Source organism: Mauremys reevesii, linkage group 10, assembly GCF_016161935.1.
Source record: "Mauremys reevesii isolate NIE-2019 linkage group 10, ASM1616193v1, whole genome shotgun sequence".
In the NCBI taxonomy this organism is placed as follows: Eukaryota; Metazoa; Chordata; order Testudines; family Geoemydidae; genus Mauremys; species Mauremys reevesii.
This window is the reverse complement of record NC_052632.1, coordinates 24881284-24906454: the sequence shown is the minus strand read 5'-3', so window position 1 is coordinate 24906454 and position 25171 is coordinate 24881284. Positions and strand designations below refer to the sequence as shown.

The 25171-nt window shown below is 41.7% G+C and overlaps 1 protein-coding gene across 10 annotated transcripts in view; it reads left to right on the top strand.

Moving 5' to 3' along the window:
• Positions 1–6558: 6558 nt before the first annotated feature.
• RFX7 (regulatory factor X7) overlaps positions 6559–25171 on the top strand; it is a 115548-nt gene continuing 96935 nt past the window's right edge. For 5 of the 10 annotated variants that reach the window (XR_005585194.1, XR_005585192.1, XR_005585195.1 and 2 more), the window contains exon 1: positions 13699–14224. Coding sequence is in view for 3 of the 10 variants with exons in the window: in XM_039490095.1 (XP_039346029.1) it covers positions 14067–14224 (158 nt within the window). In the remaining 7 variants the exon portion in view is untranslated. Of the gene's footprint in view, positions 6675–7187; positions 7423–13046; positions 13173–13326; positions 13355–13698; positions 14225–18933; positions 19027–23963; positions 24005–25171 lie in introns of those variants that run through there. The other 5 variants (XM_039490097.1, XM_039490096.1, XM_039490101.1 and 2 more) reach the window with 5 other exon arrangements.

The following is a 25171-nucleotide window of genomic DNA, read 5'->3' as shown; positions in this document are numbered from 1 at the left end:
GGAGGGGGCCCCGCAAGGAAGGGGGCCCCTAAAAGTGGCAAAAAAAATGTAAGGTATCACTAGGTAAGTGACATTTATTGATGTTATTGCACAATCCATGTCGGTTTTACTGACAAAACCATGAAGTCATTATGATACATCATAATGCTATTGGCTACATCAGTTGTCTGTCAGTCAGTTTCAAATTTTAGTTGGACCCATTCAAATAATGTGTATTTGCGTTCATAATGGCGGTCGGCGGATAAATGTTATTAATTTAGTTGTTTAATTTTTTATCGTTTCCAACGCAGAAGCGTGCTTTGTGATGTCTAAGAGAACGTATAAGAATGGAGCTAGTAAACGAAAGGCAGCAAAAGATGCCGAGAAGGAACTTGAGAAAATTCCAAAGTTGTCAACGTATTTTGTGCTGCAATCCAACGTACAGGTACAGGCACATGAAACGGACAGCGCTAGCAGCGACGAATCATATCCAGAAGTATCCAGAAGTGCTTCAAGTAAGGTCGAAGGTGAAGCCAGTTGTTCTACCAAACAAACTGTGACAGATATTCCAGCTGCTGCCGGGAAAGAAGTATCTGAATCTGAACCACTGACTGATGATCCAGGAGATTGGCCGTCTATAATATCGGACAGGCAAGTGTGTGACATTGTTGCACGTGGCCCACCGCAGCAGAATGAAAGATCTCTGGACTATGACGCATTGATTAACCAATTTGCGGAGAACAAGGCTCGAAAGAAGTGCTTTGCGTAAATACGGAATACATGTACACTGTAGGCCTATGTATACATAATATGAACCCTGTATATTGTATAAAATAAATACCGCATTCCAGTTTCTGCATTGTAAGGGGCCCCAGACATATGTTCGGAGGGGGTCACGTTCTTTGTTGCTACGGCCCTGCATGTGGGTAGCGTTTTTCTTTCCATCCACTCTGGGGAGCAACCTCTTTGAGAACAGGTATCTTGAAAAATTCATTCTCTTGCCTGCTCGCAAGAGTAGACATCACGTGCCAAGTGCTGCCATTGACAGCCCTTTTATGTATCAAAGAGAACACAAGGAAATTTCTCATGAGACTCCTCGAACTGGAAGGCTTCCAAGATGCCTTCATGCAGTATAAGATCAAGGATACATCCCATTCATTTGTGTATCCAAGTCCAGGAGTCTGTGGGTCCAAAAGAATTTAAATCCGTAGATCCAGCTTGGAGGTTCCTACCACTGGGGAATAGTAGGGCTGGGAGGCACAGAATTTGGGGATTCAAGTAAGGGTGGGACTGGCCCTAGTAGCCCTTTGCTGCTGCTTGTTTGAATTTAGTATGTTACCATGTTGTGTACTGAGGCTTGATTTGAGGTGTCATCATGCCATGCTAAATTGCAGCACAGTTGGAAACGCTTTATTTGAAGAGATAAAAGGTCATCTGCCTCCCTCTGCGCACTATTGACCGTGGATGGTAGACACAATGTGTTAGAAACACTTCTTCACATCTCTCCTTGCAGGCCCTTGCCAGCAGTCCACTGCTGGGGCTCAGGAAGGGGACAGGAGAAAGAAGGAAAAGACTGAGCTGCCACGCATGATACCTGTGTTTGTTGCTCCATCTCAGGCTCTGATTCTGCAAGGAGCTCTGAACAGGCAGGCCTCTGCACCAGCGTGGAGCACCGCTGAAGGAAACAGGGCTTTGTGCAGGGCTCTGATCACAGGGAGCTCTTTGACGGACTAGCTAGTGCTTCATCATCCACCAACATGGGCATAAATAGGAAATATTAAACAATACTGAAAACAGAGAGACACCTCTCATGTTAAACCCTGATTCACTCCAATAGCAGCATCAGCTTGTAATATCTGCTCCGTTCTTCTAGTGACTCCCTATCCTAAGGCTGGTACAAGGACATGTTTGGAATATGTCCTCATGATCCACTCTGCACTTTTGGGAAGTATTTTATTATAGTAGTTAATATCTTTTCCCTCTATTACCTTCTTTTGGCTGTGAAGACAGGTAAGTAGAGCTCTAAGAACACTACAGCTAGAAGTTTCTCAGATGGAACAGTCAAGCCAAGTTCAAATTATACAGTGCAAGAGATTTATTGTTCAGTAGTGCTGAAAGAGAGCCTATAGAATTAAAGGGTTTAAAGCTAATTGCAACACTCTAGAACAGAGGTGGGCAAACTATGGCCCATGGGCCGCATCCAGCCCATCGGACCTTTTAATCCAGCCCTCGAGCTCCCGCTGGGGAGCGGGGTTCGGAGCTTCCCCCGCTCCAGTGTTCCAGCTGGGGAGCGGGGTCGGGGGCTTGCCTTGCTCCACTCCACACGGCTCCCAGAAGTAGGGGAATCCAGGGGGCTTCACACGCTGCCCCTGCCCCAACTGCTGGCTCTACAGCTCCCATTGGCTGGGAACTGCGGCAAATGGGAGCTGCGGGGGTAGTGCCTGTGGATGGGGCAGCGCGCAGAGTGGCACGGCCCCGCCTCCACATGGGAGCTGGAGGTGGGACAGGACGCTGTTTCCAGAAGCCACTTCAGGTAAAGGCTGCCCAGATCCTGCACCCCGAGCTCCCCCCAATGCCCCAATTGCCTGTCCCAGCCTTGATCGCCCTCCAAACCTTTTGATCCCAGACTGGAGAACCCTCCTGCACCCCAAACTCCTCATCCCCAGCCCCACCCCAGAGTCTGCATCCCCACCTGGAACCCTCATCCTCCGTGTGTGCCCCAATCCCCTGCCCCAACCGGCCCTCCATACAATTTCTATACTGAGATGTGGCCCTCAGGCCAAAAAGTTTGCCCACCCCTGCTCTAGAACCTAGTCAGGTCTGGTGAAGCTAATCTAATCTTATCTTCCTTACAGAAATTACATGATCTATGAGTTACTCTGAGAGAATTAAAGCTTCCTATCTACCTACCACCTAGGTCCCATGGCAGGCTAACACTAGGCTTGAATGAGCCTGGCTCCTCACTGCCTTGCCTCTGGTAACAGTCATTTACACCTGTGCAAAGCGAGTGTAAAATTCTGATTTGGTAGCATCTTACACCCACCTCTCACAAGTTTAAATGACTATACAAATATAAAGGCAGCAAACAATCAAGGCCAGAAAGTATGGTGTCTTGAGAACATTTTCCATAACTATATAGAGTGATGGAAAACACTTCTCCTTTGCTAGAGAGAAGAGATGAGACCGGATCCATCACTGAATCCAACCATCATGTTAACCTCATCAGTATGTTCAAGGTTGGCTACCAACTGCCAGGTCAGGTAGCAATGCCACCCCCTGTACTGGAGAATGGAACCAGAGAAGGGAAGTATTGGTCATACAGTAATGCTATGAGCCATTAGAATTCAAGTAGTCCCATGACACTAATTGATTTGAGTGTCCTGCAGTTTTTTCCAATTCTTGACATGTGACCCTGAAAGTTTTCCAGGTAAGCCAGACCTTTTAATCATTCGAGGCCTTATTGAAAGCATAAATACTGAGATATCAATTAAAATTGGTCAGGTTAATTATCAACAATTGCATCCCATTTTCCTGAGTGCTTCATGTGAATTATAACAATTAAACAAAGAGAACTGCCTGGGAGATGCCTTGGGGATAATGCTGGGATGCATGAAGAGAGTCATCCCCAGATGGACACACTAAAAGGGGACCAAAACTGAGTTCGCTAAAGTAGTATTTAAAGGTTTTTGAAGGGGCTTTTTCTAGACAGGTTTGATGATTTAGTTGGTGTTGGTCCTGCTTTGAGAAGGGGATTGGACTAGATGACCTCCTGAGGTCTCTTCCAACCCTAATATTCTATGGTTCTATGAAAGCCAAGTTTCTAGACAGCCCTTGTCTTGTTCCTGGTCTGGAGATAAGACAGCAAAATATCTTTATCTGTAAGCCTTGTGTCCATATAAGTCTTTCTTTGGCCTGCACAAGAGGAGAGACCACAGCTCTCTCTGTGGCCACAATGAATGCACATATACTCCCACATCGCTCTGCGTTATCTGTCTACTTGTAAGAAGGACAGGGATAAATTTTTCTTTGAAAGCATCAGACGGTGTATTCCCCAATTTAATTGTCAGAGGCCATTCAGATTAGAAGAAAAAAACAAGCAAATCACAAAATGGTGTTAAGGCACAGAGGAGAAAATCCTGGAAGATAGGTTAGTGGTCTTTAAACACCAAAACTTTTGTGTGGTTTGTGTGGTATTTGAACTACAGAAAAGGTGGGCGGGGGACATAATTCAGGGCTTTTGGAATCAACCAGGCAATGCTGAGGGGCAGATCTTACCCACCATCTAGAGCTCTCAGTGGAGGCTGCCTTTTCAAAGGCAGCTGGTCCTCTTTTCCCTCCAAAAGATTTCTGACTTTCTGCTCCCTCCTCACTACCTTTGAAGTTCATCCACTAGTGCAGACAGCTGTCCTGTCCTGCAGGGTTCCAGCACATAACTGTTTTTATGTTCTTATAAGGCAGTGGTTCCCAAAGTGGGGTTCACAAACCCCTGGGGGTTCACAGAACATTACAGGGGGGTTGCCAGAAAAATTTAATGAATGGTGGCCAGAGGACCCTGGGCATTGGAGGCAGCAGGTGGGACAGCCTGAGCCCCAGGGAGAGCGGGGCCAGGCAGTTGGGGCTGGCAGCCTGAGCCCTGCCCCTGTCAGCGGGGGAGCTAGCAACCCGAACCCCAGCACTCCGCACGAGGCTGGCAGCCCAAGCCCCAAGAAGAGTGGGGCCGGGCAGTTGGGGCTGGCAGCCCGAGCCCTGCCTGTCAGCAGGGGAGCCAGCAGTGGTTCCGGGCTTCCAAGAGCTAAGCACAGAAAAGCAAGTGCATCCATCACACTGAGGAAATTTAAACTTAAATCCCTGGAAATATTCATTTTTTAGGAGGGGGTTCATGAGATTTCACAATGTAGTGAAAGGGGTTCGTGGGCTGTTAAAGTTTTGGAACCACTGTTATAATGCTTTGTCTACAATGAGGTTTTTAGCACCTGTGCAGCTACACTCATGTGTATGCTGGTATTGCACAGCTACATTAGGAGAGTGCATTACTCTAGCTCAGTGGTTCCCAAACTTGTTCCACTGCCTGTGCAGGGAAAACCCCTGGCGGGCCGGGCCGGTTTGTGTACCTGCCGCATCGGAACAAGTTTGGGAATCACTGCTCTAGTACACCAGTGCAGAGAACCCCAGTGTAGACAAGGCCTAAGTCAAGCTCTTGCTTTCTCCAAATTTGGCATTAGTGTTCACCTCAGAACACTTGGGAGAATGGCTGAACTACAGTGAAAGAAAAAAAGGGATTTTTCTTTCAGATTCATAAAGGAATCAAGTTTGTCAGTTCTTTATTTCATTTGTAACTCATAATACACCTCTACCCCGATATAACATGACCCGATATAACACAAATTTGGATATAACGTGGTAAAGCAGTGCTCCGGAGGGGTGGGGCTGCGCACTCCGGCGGATCAAAGCAAGTCCGATATAACGGGGTTTCACCTATAACACGGTAAGATTTTTTGGCTCCCGGGGACAGCGTTACATCGGGGTAGAGGTGTATTACAAAATATAAGATTAAAATAATATGTACAGAGTAGAAAAGTTTAAGATCTCACCCCTGCAAATATTCCTATGAAACTACTCACATGCTTAAAGTTAAGTTCATGTATAGGGAGGCAGGATAGCTCAGTGGTTTGTGTATTGGCCTGTTAAACCCCAGGATTGTGAGTTGGACACTTAGGGATCTGGGGCAAAATCAGTAGTTGGTCCTGCTAGTGAAGGCAGACTCAATGACCTTTCAGGGTCCCTTCCAGTTCTATGAGATAGGTATATCTCCATTTATTTTTTTTCTTATTTAAAAGCGTTTGTAGGACTGGGATCTAAAATTGGACAGTTTAGTTCTAACCAGTGAACCCCTCTGAGGTTATTTGGTTTGAAATATATTTCCACATTTTTTTTATTCCATGCATACAAGAAGCCTTGGTATATGCATCAGACAAGGAAAGTAGATGCCTTTAAGTATAAAGGCTGTGACGGATAGTGATAGCCTTCCTCAAGTAGATGTTGCCATGAGTCATTTACACTTGGGCAAAGTGCATATAAAAAGCTACCGGTCTGCTATGGTTTTACACTCATTTTACACAAATGTAAATGAATACACCAGATGAAAGGCAGTGGGAAATCAAGCCCAGTGTCATGTATTAGTCAGCATGACTGATCTTTATTTACAGGTTTCTACTTCTTCCACATAAGTGGAATTATTCCTAATTTGCACAGGCGTAACTGAGAGCAGAATTTGGCCCGTTGCTCTGTAATTTTGTACAGCATGGGTCCTCCTAAAACATATTTGCAATTTAAATATTCACCAGCAATTGTATTTACCTGGACTAACATTTTCAGACCTGAACTTGATATTACTTTGGCTCATAAATAAATATAGCCTTATTTTTCAAAGGTGTTGAGTATGTGCAGTTTTCACTCATTACAAAGGAAATTATGGGTGCTTACCACCTCTGAAAATCAGGCTACTAATTTAAGTGTCTCAATATGAATTTAGATGCCTAGCTCTAGGCAACCAAGTTCTAAAATAGTGGTCCTGCTGCACACCACTCTTAAACAGAACACTCTTCAACCCTCTGAGCTAGCATGATGTATAAATGTGGTGTTTACTGCTTATCTTTTGACTTCTGCTTTCCTGTGGTCTGAAGGGTTTACAGCAGGTAAATACTGTTACTTGCTGGTTTCCCATCCTGCAACAAACCTATCATTTTGTCTGGAGTGCATTTAAAGTACTATTCCAGAACCCCAAGCTTCTTCAGTCTTTGAGATACTGTTTATTCATTTGTTTGAGCCATCAATATGTAAGCCTAAATTAGACTACTATATTACTGAGTATCCAGTGATTTACTTTTAAGTTCTGCTGTGTGCTTATTGAGTGTTTCCTGATGTCTCATAAAAATAGTTTGTTGAATCAGTTCACAACTTCTGCATCTTGGTCAGACAGTCTGGAATAGGCCTATGGTACCACATCCCATAGTAAAATTGCAAGTCCAATTGCCCACATGATTTCCTTTACAAATGGCCTGATCCTGCAAGGTGCTGGATATCCTCAACTATCAATGGCTTCAGTAGGAGTTGAGGATGCCCAGGACCTCTCAGGATCAGGTTGAAAAAACTTTATGTTCTCATTTTTGGAAAGACTGAACAGGGATTGTCTTTTCCTATGTTTATAGAATGCCCAGAACAATGGAACCGTGATAGAGTTTACTGTGATGGGTTGCTGGGAGCTCAGTCAGCACTGGCACCTGAAGCTGGTGTCAGGCTTTGAGAGAGAAGCTGAAAAGGGAGAGCCCAGCTTAGTTGGTGCCTGGCTGTGTGGGAGAGCAGACCTGGAACTCTCATTGTGGGAGAGATGGTTGGTTCCGCCAAAAACCAGGGAAGACTGCTGCGCATCAAGGCCTCCTTGAGGTAAGGGAAGAGTTTGCTTCTTTTGGACTTTGGGTACCCTGAAGGGGATGGAATTGCTACATGACTTAGATGCAGGGCCAAGTCACCTCAGCCTGGGAGGTGATATAGAGTGGGGAGAGCACCATCACAGCAGGAGTGAAATAGAGGTAGAGCCGCTTTTGTACTATGCCATACTGTAAGGGGATGTGCAGAGACGGCATGGGGCCACAGGCCCTGCTCTCTGCTTGGGCCTCTAGGCATTAACACTATACATTAACATATAATCATTATAATCACTGTACATTACATATAATCATTAACAGTCGCTTTACAATGTCAAGACTTTCTTCACAATGAACAAGGCTAGAAACTTACTACAGAAAGACAAGAAAAGGTGAGTTTAATCCTGAGATGCAAGAGTGCAGCCATTGGCTTTTAGGTCAAACAGACCAGTTCTGTGAATTAAATAGGGTCTGAACGTCCAGCCCAATTCCCAACTCCTTATACTACCCACTCTAAAAATAAATAAAACTGTGATACCGGGGAGGGAAGTGGTACATGGCTACAACACAGTGGTCCCCTAGCAGAATTTAAATATAGTAAGGTCTTGTGTTGTAAATGGGACTAAAACATGATATAATCATGTTCCTGGAGCATATTCAAGCCTTGAACTTAACCAAAGCTTGGAAATAGTTAGAAGAGGGCTTGTTGCCACCTAACTTTATCCTGAGCCATGTTTTAACTATATAGGGGAAACATAGTGTTATACCTGAGCCCCCCAGCGTGATAGCTTTTACAGAATAGATGGGACCTAGTTCCATTTTTGTTGCTAGATGTCTTCTTTTGGCCAAGTGATGCTAATATGTGTGCAGGCATGTGAGGTTACAGTATAATCACTGGAACAATACTAGAGGGAATTAAATTCACCAGGGATGAACATTACCTATGTTTTCTAAACGTCCAAAAATAGCATTTACATTTTTTCATAGTATTTGAGTTCATTTACTATAATGTCAGAAACAGACTTGCTCTGTATGTTTTCGTTTAGACTGAAAGTAATATTACCATTTTAAAAAAAAAAGTTGAAATAGTGCTTGGATTTTTTCCAGTTTACTATGGCAGACAGTGATCCTGCAAATGCTTATGTGTGTGTGCTTATCACTACTACTGTGAGTAGTCCCATCTGTTTCAGGGGGACTACTCAAGGTGGTAAAGCTAAATGCATCATGAATGTTTTAAGATTTGAGGCCCTAGTGAGGTAAATTCTGACCACTCAGGATTTATATGTTCATTTGATCATACATGGGTCACATTCTGCTCTCAGGTATGCGCAAGCACTCTCACTGACTGAGGGCAGACCTTGTCTTGTTTGTATCAAAATGAAAATTGCTACAAAGCTAGAAAATTTTGCTAGGTACATGAACCTTGGTCTTACAAATACTATAACATTTCAAGCATGTTAATATTGTCTTGCTGCAAAAAAGGCTTGGTACTTAGGGACTTTCAATGTAGCACTTTTAGGATTAAGCAAATGACCTTTTTGTTCAACTGCTCCTGTTTGCAGGAGCTTCTTACATTCTTCTTTCCCTTTCCTGAATTCCTTTTGGAAGCTGTCCCTTTAGAAATTTTCAATTCCAGACTAAAAAAGAACAGTTTTGTTTTGTTTTGTAAATAAAAGGCAAGAATGAGAGAACTTAGCTTCTCTAATTTTGAACAGAATATTTTATAAGGTAAACAAAACTGATGCATAGGAGCAGAGGAAATATGACAGAGAGTGAGGAGACTTTTTTTTTTTAAGTCTCGTTTTGGTTGGTAATGTAGTAGCTTATAAACGTTCATCTCCAAAAGCTAGCGGAGAGGGATGGGGGTGGAAGAGAAAGCAAGAAAGAGACACAGAGAGAGAGTCTGTGTAATATAAAATTTTAGTCCCTCTTCTTTAGGCCCCCAATTTCCATGATGCTGTCAAGAAATTAGTCAACTAAGTCACTTACTACTTATGTACAAATAAAAAAAAAGAAAAAAAGAACTCCCTCAGCTATGTATCACCTATCTTCTTTTTCATAGAATCATAGGACTGGAAGGGACCTTGAGAGGTCATCAAGTCCAGTCCCCTGCACTCATGGCAGGACTAAGTATTATCTAGACCATCCCTAACGGGTGTTTGTCTAACCTGCTACTAAAAATCTCCAATGATGGAGATTCCACAACATCCCTAGGCAATTTATTCCAGTGCTTAACCGCCCTGGCAGGAAGTTTCTCCAGATGTCCAACCTAAATTGCTTTGCTGCAATTCAAGGCCATCTCTTCTTGTCCTATCCTCAGAGGTTAAGAACAATTTTTCTCTTTCCTTCTTGTAACAACCTTTTATGTACTTGAAAACTGTTATCATGTCCCCTCTCAGTCTTCTCTTCTCCAGATTAACAAACCCAATTTTTTCAATCTTCCCTCATAGGTCATGTTAGTAGACCTTTAATAATTTTTGTTGCTCTTTTCTGGACTTTCTCAAGTTTGTCCACATCTTTCCTGAAATGTGGCACCCAGAACTGGACACACTACTCCAGTTGAGGCCTACTCCATCATGGAGTAGAGTGGAAGAATTACTTCTTGTGTCTTGCTTACAACACTCATGCTAATACGTGCCAGAACAAAGTTTGCTTTCTTTTTTTTTTGCAACAGTGTTACACTGTTGACTCATATTTAGCTTATGGTCCAGTATGACCCCCAGATGCCTTTATGCAGTACTCCTTCCTAGACAGTCATTTCCCATTTTGTATGTGTATAGCTGATTGTTCCTTCCTAAGTGGAGTACTTTGAATTTCATCCTATTTACTTCAGACCATTTCTCTCGTTTGTCCAAATCATCTGAATTTTAATCCTATCCTCCAAAGCATTTGCAACCCCTCCCAGCTTGGTATCATCTGCAAACTTAATAGGTGTACTCTCTCTGCCATTATCTAAATAATTGATGAAGATACTGAACAAAACCAGACCTAGAACTGATCCCTGCAGGATCCCATTTGATATGCCCTTCCAGCTTGACTGCGAACTGCTGATAGCTACTCTCTGGGAATGGTTTTCCAACCAGTTATGCCCCACTTTATAGTAATTCCATCCAGGTTGTATTTCCCTGGTTTGTTTATGTTTATGGCTCTTCAAGTCCTTCTTCTCCATTCCAGCCTGTCTTGACGCAGTTCTTTGGAAACTCCACAGTTAATCAAATCCTTTGGTATAACATCAATCCAGTTTTGGATCTTCCAACTTTTCTCTTACTCTCCACTTCTAAGTTTAACACCCTGTTTCCTATATATTCTTACAGACTTCTTTTCACGTGCCCATACCACTTAAGCCTGGGCCCCTTCATCTTTTCTATAATTGGTTCCATCTTCAAACATGGTCCATCTTTGTAACTCTCATGCATCCATCTTCACATTTTAATTTCCACTGTATTCAAGATCTGTGCCTGTCTCAGTGCTCAGCATTCAGAGGCATAAGAAAGTGCAGGTCTGATAACCATCTTATACATCTTCCTTTTCAGTTTCATTGGCATTCTTCTATTGCAGATCAGTCCACTCACTTCTTTCCCTTTAGTCCATGCCTTTCCTGTCCTGCTTATAAGTTAATTGTTGAGTTCACCATTATTCTGTACTATGAAACCTAGGTACTTGAACTTCTGTCCCTTTTGATAGTGACTGCCCCCGCCCACCTCACACTTTCATTGTCTTCCTGCAAAATATTTTCCAATTTAAATGCTTATTACCTAGCATTGTGTTTACTAACATAAACATTCCCCTAAAAACTACTCAAAGTAGTAGGCACAAAACTTATTAGTTAGAATACACGGATAATATTTATGCATAACTGAGGTTGTACTGATCTATCTAATATCAGAGGGGTAGCTGTGTTAGTCTGTATCCACAAAAACAAGGAGGAGTCCGGTGGCACCTTAAAGACTAACATTTATTTGGGCATAAGCTTTCATGGGTAATAAACCCACTTCTTCAGATGCATGGAGTGAAAATTACTGATACACCGGACCCTTGCTAGAACGCGGGATTTGGGATCCATGCATGGTACCGTGTTAATGCAGGGATTATGTTATAGCTGGGAGCACGTTAAAATGAATTGCAATTAGAGTAATTAAATTTGGGATCCAGGGCCGCGACTGCGTTTTATGCGAATTTGCGCTATATAGATACGCGTTCTAGTGAGGGTCTGGTGTACAGGCATAAATATATATTGGCACACGAAGAAAAGGGAGTTACCTTACAAATGGAGAACCAATGTTGAAGGCCAATTCAATCAGGGTGGATGTGGTCCACTCCCAATAATTGATGAGGTGTCAATGCCATGGACCTGAAGAAGTGGGTTTTTTACCCACAAAAGCTTATGCCCAAATAAATCTGTTAGTCTTTAAGGTGCCACCGGACTCCTCGTTGTTCTATCTAATGTACTTCTCTGGCACCCATCAGTGTAGTATCTGAGCACCTTACAATCTTTAATATATTTATATCTGCAACTCACCTGTGAGGTAGGGAAGCCTGTGCTGAATAACTACATTGTAGTGTTACTGTTATCTGTCTCCTTCCTCCCTTAACCTCCCTTGACCGTTTTGCTGCCGTCACTTTGTTGCATCCTGTCTGAAATTAGATTCTGACGCTGAATCAGAGCTGCATGTCTGGACTCCATGTCTGCATAAAATCTCATGGAATCCAATGGGGCTGCATGCAGGTAGACTTAGGTGAAGCCCCACTGCTTTCAAAGGACTCTGCTTAGGTCTAAGATACTACATGTGTTGATCCAGTTGCAAAATTGGGCCCTTGGTTTGTAAGCTCTTTGGGGTGGGGACCATATGGCTTGATTCTCCACTCCAAGAGGTAATAAATACAGGAATGCTGAGAGAGTGAAAGGTACATCTAATCTCCCTTTGTGCCTCTTGTGTTTTCCATCCTGCCAGAAGCAAGTCCAGCTGCTGTTGTATGTTAGATCAGCCTCAAGGCTGCTCTGAGTTTGCACTGCCCACAGCTCCATAGAAGCCATAGGAGGCCAAGAGTAAGCAGAATGCAGCATTGCTCTAGTTTTCATCCGGAATGCCCCTATGCTGAGAGCTTTAAAGGGACCACCACAAAACCATTTAATTGGCTCTAAGCCAGAAAGGGAGGCCCCTACACTAGGGGTAAGACCCAAGTAGGGAAGGGATATTACTGCCTTTAAGGTACCTTTATGCCACTGGGATGCATAAATAGTTGTAGGGCAAGAGAGAATCAAGTCTATCATTCACTGTTTTATCTGTATTGTGAGGTTTCTAGGAAACAGAGCACTGTAAAATAATAAACAATAGTATTTGTAAATGTTGTTTCACAAACATTAACCCATATTGCCTGAATTTGGAGAATCTCTGTATATGTAGTAGAATGCCAATAACAGAATATCAGGGAGGACATGTTTAGATAATTGGTATGGCAGAGTGTAAATTTAAATTACATATTTATGTATGCAGGCACAATACAACCTCAGTTATTCTTAAATATTGTGTGTGTGAATTCTAACCAACAGGTGTTTTGCCTACTACAGTGAATAGTTTTTAATGAAATGGGGCTGTTCATGTGAGTAAACACAATGTGAGGTAATACTGTATGTATTTACAGATTGGGCTCTGGGCCCTAACCCAGCAATCTGATCCATGTTTGCAGACCCCTGCACCTATGTGGCATCCAAGGGACCCTTCTTGTGATGTGTTTATCCGGAGAATGGCCATGCAGACCTATGGCCCTGTACGTATGACTAACAAAAGCAACAACCTAGTCACAAAAAATGTAATCTATGCATTTGGCTAATCAAGGATGTGCAGTTTAGGGGCACATGTTACCAGTGCTCTTCTGAGGGGGCTACCGCAGCTCCCTTCCCCCAGACCCTTCCCAGCGGTGTGATGCATCCTGCGACTCCTGGGTAGCAGGTGAGAGGCTGCCGTGGGTCTCGGAGGCGGAGGGCCGCCTCCATGCCACTGCATCTGGATCTGTTGCTGGGTGTCTAGTGCAGGGAGTGCCTTGCCCAGCCTTCTTCGCATGGCCACTTGGCAACACTGCATAATCCTGCACAAACAGCATGGACACCCACTGACACAGCCAGCCGGAATCAAGGGCAGGGCGCTCCTTTCCCCCCTCAGTCTGCAGTGCTGCCTGGAGCCTGAGGCACGCTGCTGCGGGAGTCAACTTCCCCCCCACCCGCCGCCCGGCTACCGCGGGCTGGGTTCCTGCCCTGCTTATTCCTTCCCTCGCCCGCCCTGTGTCTGAGCCGTGTTGTTGCTGTCTGCACAGGGCAGCAGTGAGCCTGCGCGCACGGGCTGCCTTTGCCTGGCAGAGCAGCAGCAGGACAGGCGGCAGGCAGCGCTGTGCGGGCTGCTTTGGGGCTGCAGCGGGACCAGGTGCTGGGGGGCGGCGGCGGCGAGCCCGCAGCGACCCCAGAGCGCGGGGCAGCGCCGCGATGCGCCTTCCCCTCGGGAAGGCTCCCCAGCCTCTGGCGTAGCAGCGGCTGGACCCGGCGCGGCTTCTCCTCCGTGATGTGCCCCAGGCAGCAGGGAAAGGCGACTCACTCGAGTGCTGGGGTGAAGGCCTAGTGTCTCCAGCGCCGCTCGCGCCCGCTCCCTCTCCCGCACCCCTCCGCCGGCGATGATGGCAGAAGAACAGCAACCTGATCCCCAGCCGCCGCCGCCGCAGCAGCAGCTCCCCGGCACCCCCGCGCCAGGGGGGGCTTTGCCAGCCCTGGTGCCCGGGCTGCAAGGGACGGAAGCCAACGCGCTGCAACACAAAATCAAGAACTCCATCTGGTAAGAGCAGCAGCAGCCTCCATGGCACGCTGGCTTAGCGCTGAGCCGGAGATTTGTTCGTGCAGGCAGGCTCTGCATGTGCATTGCCAGAGCCCGGTGCACGCTAATAGGGCCCTTGACATTGTTTTGGGGGGGGGGGTTATTTTGGGGTAAATTGTTCCTTAACGTGCACCTCTGAAACCCCTCCCCCTCGAAAATAAATGCTAAATTTTTTTTTTAGAGCTGCAGAAAAACAAGTTGCTTAAAATCTATAGGGATTGAAACACTCGGTGCATTTAAAAGAAAGGAGGTTGGGAGATAACTTGCACTGCATGATGGTGGTGTGTATCTGAGGGGTGGGGGATGGGGAATGGAAAATGTGTTTACTTGGCTCTGCAGAGGGAGAGAGACCCCCCCACACATACAGAGGAAGAAGCTTATTGTGAATTTCAGCCAGACGGACCATTGTCCATAAGAATATTAATAGGCAACGCAAAACCTGTTCATCTGTAGGATTAGTTACCGTCCCTACATGTTTTTGCAGTGTTTATTCAAGATTATAAACCATTTAGGAGAGGTGGTGGTTCTGCATTTCCTGGGAAGAACGCATCTTTTGGAAATATATATAATATATACACACACCTGTGTGTATTCAATATATTATACTACACACATACATGTGTATCTCTTTTATTTAGAGGATACCAGCATTTTTTCCCAGGAATTATATACAGTCAAATGTACTCAAGGCTTTGATTGGCTATGTTTACATTCATTGTATCCAAAGATAATGGTAATTATGGTAGGTTTGTGTTAAGATAATGAATATAGCCTCACCTATTTAAGGTATCTTAATAATTGAATATTGTTTTCTGCTTATTAATAGTCTCTTTTTGATATATGAATTCGTCTCATCCCCCAATAATACAAAATATTAATGCATCAAGGAGTGCAAATGTCATAGTAAAGATTGTATCAGTGTTCCTATTATAAACCTCTATTTCCATGGGTTTGCAATTAAATGTGGTTTAGGCTAAAACTTGGCATGGTGGCATTTCTAAGAATCCAATTTTTGTTACAAATTTTAAACAAAATCACCTCATAGTAAACCCACGTTCTGCTGAATTTAATATTAGTTTTTAAAAACTAGTTTAAAAAAAGTTTATTGAGTTTAGTTTGTCCTCCAAATAAAAACATTGTTTTGAGAGTGAAGTATTGCAAGGGCCTGGCACCTGCAATATGTGGATTAAGCCCTTTGGGTACATTTTGAAAATTGGGAATTGCATATGTACAATAATTTTTGCCTTTTGCAGTATCCATATTATGGATGCCTAATAGCCAGTGTACTGATCCAGTGTTTATAGTGCTTCATACTATAGTTAGCTTTTATGGTATGTTGAATTAATATGGATTTTAAAAGGAAGTCCAAAATATTAAAAATATTATTAGGGGGGTTGTTATGTAGTTAAACTGATATTAAAAAAACCCTAGGAAATTAAAATTAAACAGTAAATCACATTCTCGATCCTTAATGCACACACACAGCCTTTTGTTTAGTTTTTGTGTGCAATGAGGTGACTTAAGGAGACAATATTAACTGATGTATTTCCTGGATGTTCTGATTGTGTTACCTTCAGATTATTCTGATTTATAATAGGTTTTTGTGGTACATATTTTATGTTTTACCCCTTCTCTTCCCATCAACATGGTATTTGGAAATCAGCTTCTCAGACAGCATGTTTACATTGCATTCAGATTAGGTATCATGTCCAAGTTGAAGACAAAATGGCTACTAAGTAAAACCTCTCCTTTAATAAGAACTTGCTTTTTAAAAAGAGACTTTGGTATTATAACATTACATTCAAAGATAGCTTGATTTAAATATGTAACGTGTTTGAGTAAATAACTTTTCTTCACTTTCAGTACAAAAGAACTTTATTAGCTTCACCAAATGGTGATGCATAAGCTAGTACAAGGTATCTGAAACCATCAGTGGTTTTGCCAGTACATTGTGGTTTTCTCCTCTCCCAATATGGCTTGTAGAATTAGTAGATAGTTGATTAGCCATCCTTCACATACCAATGACCTTTACTTCTTGACTGCCCTGACAGCTTTCTTGACAGGTCTAAAACTTCTGCAGCACTTCCAGACAGTATCACTACTTGCATATTATACTGTAAACATATAATATGTGAAACAACTTATTTATATTAAATTTCACTTAATTTTCAAACCTTACTTTAAATTTTGTTTTTCTGACTGTGGAGAGCTAACATTAGAAATCCTTGTATTCTCTTAGTACTGTACTTCTAGCAAGCAGTCTTCACCTGAATGTCTGATTTTTGTTGTTGTTGTTAATATTTACTAGTGTCCTATATACTATGTTAGTGCAGATTTAGTTATTCTTATTAACCAGAAATTAAGGTAATTTTGCAAAAGAAAAGTAATATACATACAGTACTTATATCGTGCATTGGAAACTCACTCTTTCCTTGCTCCCAACCCAAGAATTAGTACTGTTTACAGTAGGTGGAGTGTACTGGCAGTTAATGTATTTTACAAGCTATTCTTGAGAATAATACTAAAATGACCAGATTCCATCTTTATGGGTAGCTTTAACTTATCACTTACTGAGAAGAGTATTTTCTCCTAGGTTTTTTGTTTTAGGAGGTCAGTGTTTTTTAACTCCTGAAGGATTTAACACATTTAAATGAGTACCTTTCAGCGTTGTCTTCATTGTTTTATCTCTCTCCCCTACCCCCCATTTGCGAGTATAGTGGATGGACATTTTTAGTTTAAAAGATGTGTTTCTAGTATGCAAAACATATTGTCAATCAAAATAGTATAGCAGGATATAGCAGCTACTGAAATACTGGACTTGCTGATCACAAACAAGTCTGTGCCTGTCCTTCCACTGTACAGACAAATATAAATATAGTATGTGATGTAGGCCTCTAGCAGGACAATGAGTTATTCATTATCTTAGCTCATAGTTAATTTGTTCTGTTTATTAAATTAAAATGCAGTTTGACAAAAGAAGTAACTTTTCTGTATCTAGTATCTCTTTAAAACTAAACACTGGATTAAGTTTTAGTGTTTAAGGTTCACGGCATGGTTGGCATGCATATTGAAGACTTTCAAAAGTATTTAGCAGCATTTTAAGTTAATATTTTTATTTGCACTTTAAGTGCCCATTGGAAGGGGAGAAATGGAGAATTTCTCAGATGTTTTTAAAATGATCAGGAAGCATTAGCATTACAATCATGTCTGTGTACAGGTATGTTGGATAGTTATGGTTTATTAACTCTTGCCTGATTAAAAGATTAAGGATTCTGTATTGTCTGTCCACAGACTTGTTTTTTTCAGCTGACCGGCTTGAATGGGCCCAATGAAGTGTTGTCCATTTTTATTTTTTGTATCACATATATAACTTGCTCTGACAATTGGATATGTTCTGACAGTGTGGATGAAAAGGACAGAAATAATATTAGACTTATTTTCCCAATGACAGATTAGAAGTTTAGACTAGAAAGAACCTGTCTTTACAGAGTCTAGACTCTCTGATTAGTATCAGGGTTTGTAAATTGCCTTAGTCTTCCCTGGACATTGGGCCCCAATATGCTTATTTGAATTTCACTGTAGATTCATTAAAGCTTTTATATTAATAGCTTTTTGTCCAGACACTAAAGCCTGAGGAGAGAAAACCTTACCCTGTTTAGCTGTCTGTGCATATAGACTAATGGAATTTCAATTATTTTTTGGAGTGACAATATAGTAATATCAAATAAATTTTATTTATATATGGAGCCTGTGTACACAAATATACTGCTATGGATTTTGAGTCTACTCATAATTCCATTAGATTGCTAGAGAATATCCTATTGGTGGAAAAAATCAGACAGTACTGGACATGCATAAAAATGATGTGGATAGAGATTAAGAAATTTGGATTGCAAACAAAGAAAAGTATTTGCTGACATTCTGCACTGTGTGCAGTAAACAGTAGCCCCAATGATTTTAGGCAATTTCAACCCTCTCTTACTTCCCAATTCACAAGGTACAGCTCACATCCTATAGCTAGTGGAAATTGTTTTGTTTTCTTGATCCTTATTTTGATTGTTTGGCGAAAATTATTAAATTAAATACTTTTTTACTGTTGCTGTAAATTGTCTTCTATTGTTTACATCCGCACATGTAGTCAGGCCCTGGGTTTGCTTACCTAGCCTAGATCCCAGCAGTTCATTTTTGTCCTTAAGGCATCTGCTATGATTTGGATTTATTAATTCTGCATGAGAGGTGAAGGCTTTTTTCCCCATGTCAAACATGAAAACTGCACTGAGGACTAGTGTGGAGTTTAGAACACAAAGCATTCGCAGTCTGTCTAAGCAGCACTGGATGTGGGCTTCTGATCATAATTTTGTTCTCAGATCTGTCTTTTAGTTAGTAATATGGTGCACTATGCCAAGACTGCATGAGCTGGGCTGCTCAGTGGCAAACTCCAATGTGTGGTAGGGCCCAGTTTAAGTCCCATTGAAGCCAGTGGGAGTTGAATTGGGCCCTTGTTCATTTTAGACTCTTGTTTTTGTTCTAAGAAACTAGGCTGGATTTTATATCAGTTGTTCCTAATCTCTTGAAAGCGCAGCCCCTCTTCTGGAGAATGAAACAAGTCATGCATCCCCTGCAGTCACACCTCTCTTAATTAATATGTCTTCTGCTCATACATTGCAGATAACTCTTCATGCCCCGTGCTTTGGAAGACACTGGTGTGGGCCTTCATAATTTGAATCTCTCCTTTTTTGCATGCTTTGATGAGCAGTGAAATAGTTAAGTGTTGACATTTAAAGAATCACTATTGAAATGAATGGGGCAGTTCACACCTCAGAGTTATTATTTCAGACTCTCTGCAAACTCAGGCTCAAACATGTTTGACAGATTTCTTCTGCAATCATGGTGGCTAAAAACTATTGGGGGCAGGGGGAGAAATGCTGAAACTTTGGAGAACAGTTTAGGAGTTTGTCTGCAGGTCCTTCCACATCCAGCTACTCCTTCATGCCTCCTCAAGGAGAATCTGCCATAATTTGGGAAATATTGTTTTTTTACTATATAAAAGTCCCAAAACTAAATTGTTTTAATCCAAAGGGGGAAAAAAATTAGTATAGAAATAAACTTTATCAACAAGATACTCTTAATTTCGCCCATCCACTAAACTTGGTATTTCAGTGCTGAGGGGAATTCTCATATTTATTGGAATTTTGTAGTCATGGTGACTTTTTGGATATTTAATTGTTAAATCTACCACCACGTTGAATCTACCAACACAGCAGGCCAAGTTTATCCCTGGTGTAAGTCAGTGGAGTTATATTGGGGATGAATTTGGCTCAGTATCTAGGTTGCATTAGTCTTGCTGTTAAGATATTGACATGCTGCTAACGACATGGGTCCTCAACAGCATTGAAGCAGTACAGCTTCACAGATGCCCTATAAATACAAGGGGCTACAGCATACATTAAAATGTGTACTTGGCTAATGAGTAAGAAGACTTATCTGTTTGAGTTTTGCTTCCTAACCAGACTATTGATAAAGGTGCAGATTGGGATTTTCAAAGGACTCTATGGAGTTAGGAGCAATGCATTAAATTTCAATTATATTTGGATACCTAACTCCCTTAGGGTCCTCCAACAATCCCAGCCAGAGTGCATATCCTCTGCATCTGGAAGGAGATAGGTGTAACAAACAGAATACTTCGAAACGGTGACAGTGTCTATACAGACAGTATCTGAAGACTTCCATGACTTGTAATATTGTATGTATCTATGTATTGTTTTTGTCTGAGCTCTATGCAATGCAACGTAGTCTGAGGCCCTTGTAATACCTAGCCACTATGGGACAAAGAAAGAATTAAGTGAAAGGGATTCTCTAATGACTAGAGTAGGGGACTGGAAAGTAGGTTACTTAGCCTCTGTTGTGTAGCCACAGCTCATGCCAGCATAGCTGTGTTCCCATAGTTGTGCTGGCATAACCCTGTAGAGTACATGCAGTCTATACCACTGGAATGGGTTTTTCCATTGGTGTAGGATCACCTTTCCATACAAAATTAGCTATGTTGACAGAAGCATTCTTCTGTCAATATAGCTACGTCCACACAGGGAGCTAGGTTGGCACAGCTGTTTTGGTCAGGGTTGTGGGTTTTTTTCAGACCCTGGCAAATGTAGCTGCATCAACCTAATTTTTAAGTGTAGACCAAACCTTTGGTTATGCTCCTAACTCTGTCACTGTTCCTGTAGTCCCTTGCTTATGTGACCTTGAACAAGTCATGCCAATGCTTGTGCCTCAGTTTTCCTATATATAAAATGGAGATGTTTACTCACCTTTGTAAAGTACTTTTGAGAGCCTCAAATAAGAGGTTCTGTAAAATTGCCAAGTGTTATTGTAGCTAACTCAGTTTTTCTTGGCTTTGTGGCTCTACTGTCATAGGCTGTGTAGGGAGACTTTCCTGTTCAGAACGTATTGCTGTTACTGTATACATAATGAATTGTAGACTGTGTACTTTTTAGGTCAGTGCATGCTGGCTGCAATGTGGGTCAGCCTGATCAGTCCTCTCTGGCTGGAGTTATCTGGGTGTAACTGCTTGTTCTCTCCAGATTGGGTAGGCACCATCTGCCTGTCACCCTTTCACCTTAGTTGGGTGTGGAAATGGGTGTTCCATTCTTGATCAGTGAACGGTGGTAGCCTGCCCCTTGACCCTGAGAGCTGGCTAGTCCCACATCTGTCATGTGAAGGGGGAGGAGGTGGAGAAGGGAATACCTTCTTCCTCAGGGAGACTTCCTCTTCAGGACACCTGCTCATCTAAAATGTCTTCCCTCATTTAGCTGGTTAAGAAAGCGCTTGCTCTGCCTCTTACAATGGCAAGGAGCTGCTCTTGGCAACTCTGCATCCTCAACATCACTCCTATCAACAGGTGCAGCCTGCGACCCTATCCTTAGGGAATGGGCAAACTTAGCTGCATAAATGGCATTTGGCAGCGACTGCAAAGGTGCGGGCGGGGAGAGCGGAGTAAAGGAGAAGCAACTTTTCAAAATGGGGAGTACCCACGAGGACAGGGGAGTCTCTCCAAGTCTGGGGGCTTTTTTTTATGAGGTTAGAAGATAATCTGAATAAAATGAAAACTGACCTTTATGTAACCTTTGAGAGCGAGTTGAGGTTTTATAAAAGATCCTGACTTTCTGAGTATGGCAGAAATAACTTTGCAGAAGTGAGCCATTGCAAAGCTGCCTGTAGGAGAATCAGACCCAGCCTTTTTCACATTTATTTTTAAACACTGTGAGCTAATGAAATGAATTGAAAAAACATATTCAAATCATAATAGATTTGGCAAAGAGGCACTACTGTTAACTTCATTTAAAATATATAGGAGAGCATTAAATTGTTGACCTCACAGCATAAACATATATCATTTCCTTTTTTCATAAACATTTCACTTTCCACCACAGGTGTTTTCTTTTTCTCTTTGTTGCAGCAAGTCAGATGGTGCAACATTGTAATACAGAATACATATCTAATTCATTTTTAATAAGCAAAGAATTGTCTGGACTCTCATCTCATCTGATAATCTACCCTCCCCTGAGCCCTAAAGGCCAAATTCCCTGTAAACTGGTACAATTCCATTGATTTCACTGGAGTTGCACCTGTCTGTATGCTAGTGGGAAGTCTGACCCCAAATCTTGATATAAGTTTTTAAAAATATTCCCAGTTTTGTTCCCAGCTGCTGTATAATTTAATAAAAAAATATACTGCTACTGGAGATTGTACTGTTTAATTTTAAATTGGTCTGACCAGAATTGCATGGAAAGCACTGAAATATTTTTGTCGTCCTGAAAGAGGGGATTGCAGCTTCCATGACTAATGTATGTTGCTTTCTTTTCTTACCCTAATTCTGCACATTTTGCCAAACAGAAGTATTTGGAATTGGGGTAGAGCTGCAAAATTCAAATCAGGATCCAAATCTGGGTTTTTTGTTCAGTCCATCCCTCGTGTGAATTATTTTATTTAAAATAGTTCTAAGAAGCTGATACAGCTGCAAAATAGATAGATACAAATACATACTTTGACTTTACAAAAAGGCACCCATTGGAATATCTCAGGGCGCCTGGTGCAAAAAGTCTCACAACAGTGGCAAATTTTAGATGACCACATTCAGCATAAATCAAAGGAATAAATAAAAATGCATCAGTCCTGCCATTCCTACTGACAAAATTCTACCCCGAAGGTCAACAGAAAGGAGCTGTTCCAGACTTACAAGAGAAGTGAATTATGGAGTTTTCCAGAAATACCTTGCTACCAGCCTCCATACTTTTGAGTGTTGGAATTTCTTGCTCTAGTCCCTCAACAGATCTTCGTTGTGGAAGAATGTAGGCAGAGAAGCCATTTCTCAGGTTCTAGGTTCCAACCCTTATAGACCTTTATTGGTTAATAGGAAAACTTTGAATTTACCTATAAGCAAATAGGAAGCTAGTTGCCAGCCATCAGATTCAGTGAGCTTTCATTGACTACCAACAAGAGCTCCACTTTCTACCTGCTAAATAATTAAGACAGCTAAAAATTAATTCAAAGCTGTCAGATACTATTTCCATGTTATTATTTGCTATAATTGCCATAGGGATGTTATACAAGTGAAACAGGATGGGGAGGTGGTCTGTGCAGTTTCAGATGGGAGGGAGGAAGTCCATGAGTAGATCTAAGATATGGCCCCTGCTTTTGAGTAGGCCTATCCCTTGCTGTGAAGCACAAATTTCATTGCCGACTTTCTGAAGCTGGAGCTATTTAATTATTCAGATTGGCTAATTCTTGAATTTAGTATTGCAAGAATAAACTCTGTGTACACAAACAACATTTTTGCAGGTAGTAAAAACTTTGTGTAATTTTAACAATTCTGAATACTAAAATTCTGTTTAGTATATTCCTATCAACTGCAGAGATTTTTTTCTGGATAAAAATTGTTTACATACGGTAGGTATGAAATAGGTCAGTTGCGGGTTTTCCCCTTTGTGGTCAACAGTGACTGTTCATGCGAGACTACTGTAAGCTTGTTTCTAGTGGTAATGTGTGAAGTAAACTAGGGGGAAAAATTGGTTGAACAACCCCTTCTTTATGATGTGCATCTGTCTTTAATGGTAATGATGTTACCAGGAGGATAGTTACCTTTAAAACTATCTTCAGTTTTTCAGTATATGCACTAAATACTTTGCTTTCAGAGTTATACAGGGATTATTTTCTTTCCTCAGGTAAGCACAGAAGTCAGTGCTTTGTTTCTCCTGTATTGGTTTGAGCCAAAATTCCCTGAACCAGCAAAAACAAAGAACTGGGAAGAAAAGCACAATATAGGAAAGAGAATAAGATAATAATGAGTGTCTGAAACTATAACTGAGAAATTAAATGAAAATAATTTTGAAAACATTTGACTACAAAAATCCAATATACATCTGAACTAGTTCTCTTGTACTTATTAAAATCATGCCATTTGTTACATACCATAACTGTAGAAAATTAAAGCTTGATTTCCTCCACTCAGTTATTCTTTAAGCAAAAATGGGTTGTATTCTGTTTAATCACTGTGGTTTCAGTTGGATAATATAGTACACAGCTAGTGTGCAGTCTACATAGTTAAACTGCGGTTTTGTACAAACTTCTTACATTTCTTACAGCTGTATCACTCTGAGTATCTTGCTTATTTAGTTTGAAATACTACTTTAATGCTTTTCAGATTCATTTGCACTACGATAGATGCGTCTCATCTGGATTCAGGTATCCATACAGAGTTAAAACTATGATCATTGCAGTAAAATGATGTTGTGCTGGCTTCAGAAAAGGGTTAGGTGGCCATTTTGGCCTTACTGAACTTCCCATTAAGGCTTCATGTAAGTGACTGGAGCTGTTGCATAAGGACCAAATTTTTAAAGCTACTTACACGTTGCTGTGGTCAGCATCGCAATGGGTAACTGATTTTCTTATTGTGGAACAGAGAATCAATGTGGTGTTTCACAATTATCTTGCCTGATAGACCTTTCAAGCCCAGTTTTCCCCCTGGAGGTGTGCTTGGTTGATATTCCTGCTCCTTGTCAAGATTCCTCATTTCCAAAAAGAAAAGTCTGGTTGCTGGCTAGGGTTCATATCTTCACTTAAGGGAAAGCTTGAAAGTAGTTATAAACTTTGTCATTATTTTTTTAACACATCCTTTTGATGGTCAGCCAGGTGGTTCAGACATGGAACAAAATGTTCATTTTCAGATGAGAAATATATATGGACTGCATCCATACTCCAGTGACTTTGTACCAGCAACATGTGTAGTTTCCACTACGAGGTGGCACTACCTCCCTGCTAATGCAAAAAGTAGCAGCACTACTGCTGACCATCCCAGTTACATTACACTGGTTGCTTATAACAGTGACTATATATTTTTTTAAATTTAAAGCCAGCAATTGCTTAGGTACATTTGAGAGCACCACCTAGTACTACATCCGGCAGGAAGCCTGTGCTCCAGCAGCACCTGCTTTGGGTTGGCAGGAGTTTGTGCAGTGGTTCCTAGTGTCTGTAACTTGTTCCTACTGAGCATCTTCCACAGCTGCTCCTTGCCCGTGTTCAAAAGTCATCTGAAAACACTACTTCAGCATTTTTTTCTGTTTTAATTTGGCACCCCCTCTGCAGGCCTTCGGCTTTCCTTCTTAAAAAATTGGTACCATATTAAAATAGAGACCAAAACCTGAATTACTTTATGCAGCATTTTGGGGGGGAACACTATAGAAATAAGTAATAACTTAGTGAGGTTAAAGGCACATGAGGTCCAGAACTTGCAGTCTCTAAACTTTATCTCGGGTAAAGTGTTCTGTGGATCAGACTGTAAGCACCCTTTAAAAAAAAATCTGCTTTGGTTATATTGTTATATTGGTAATGGTATTGTTAACTCCCTTTTGC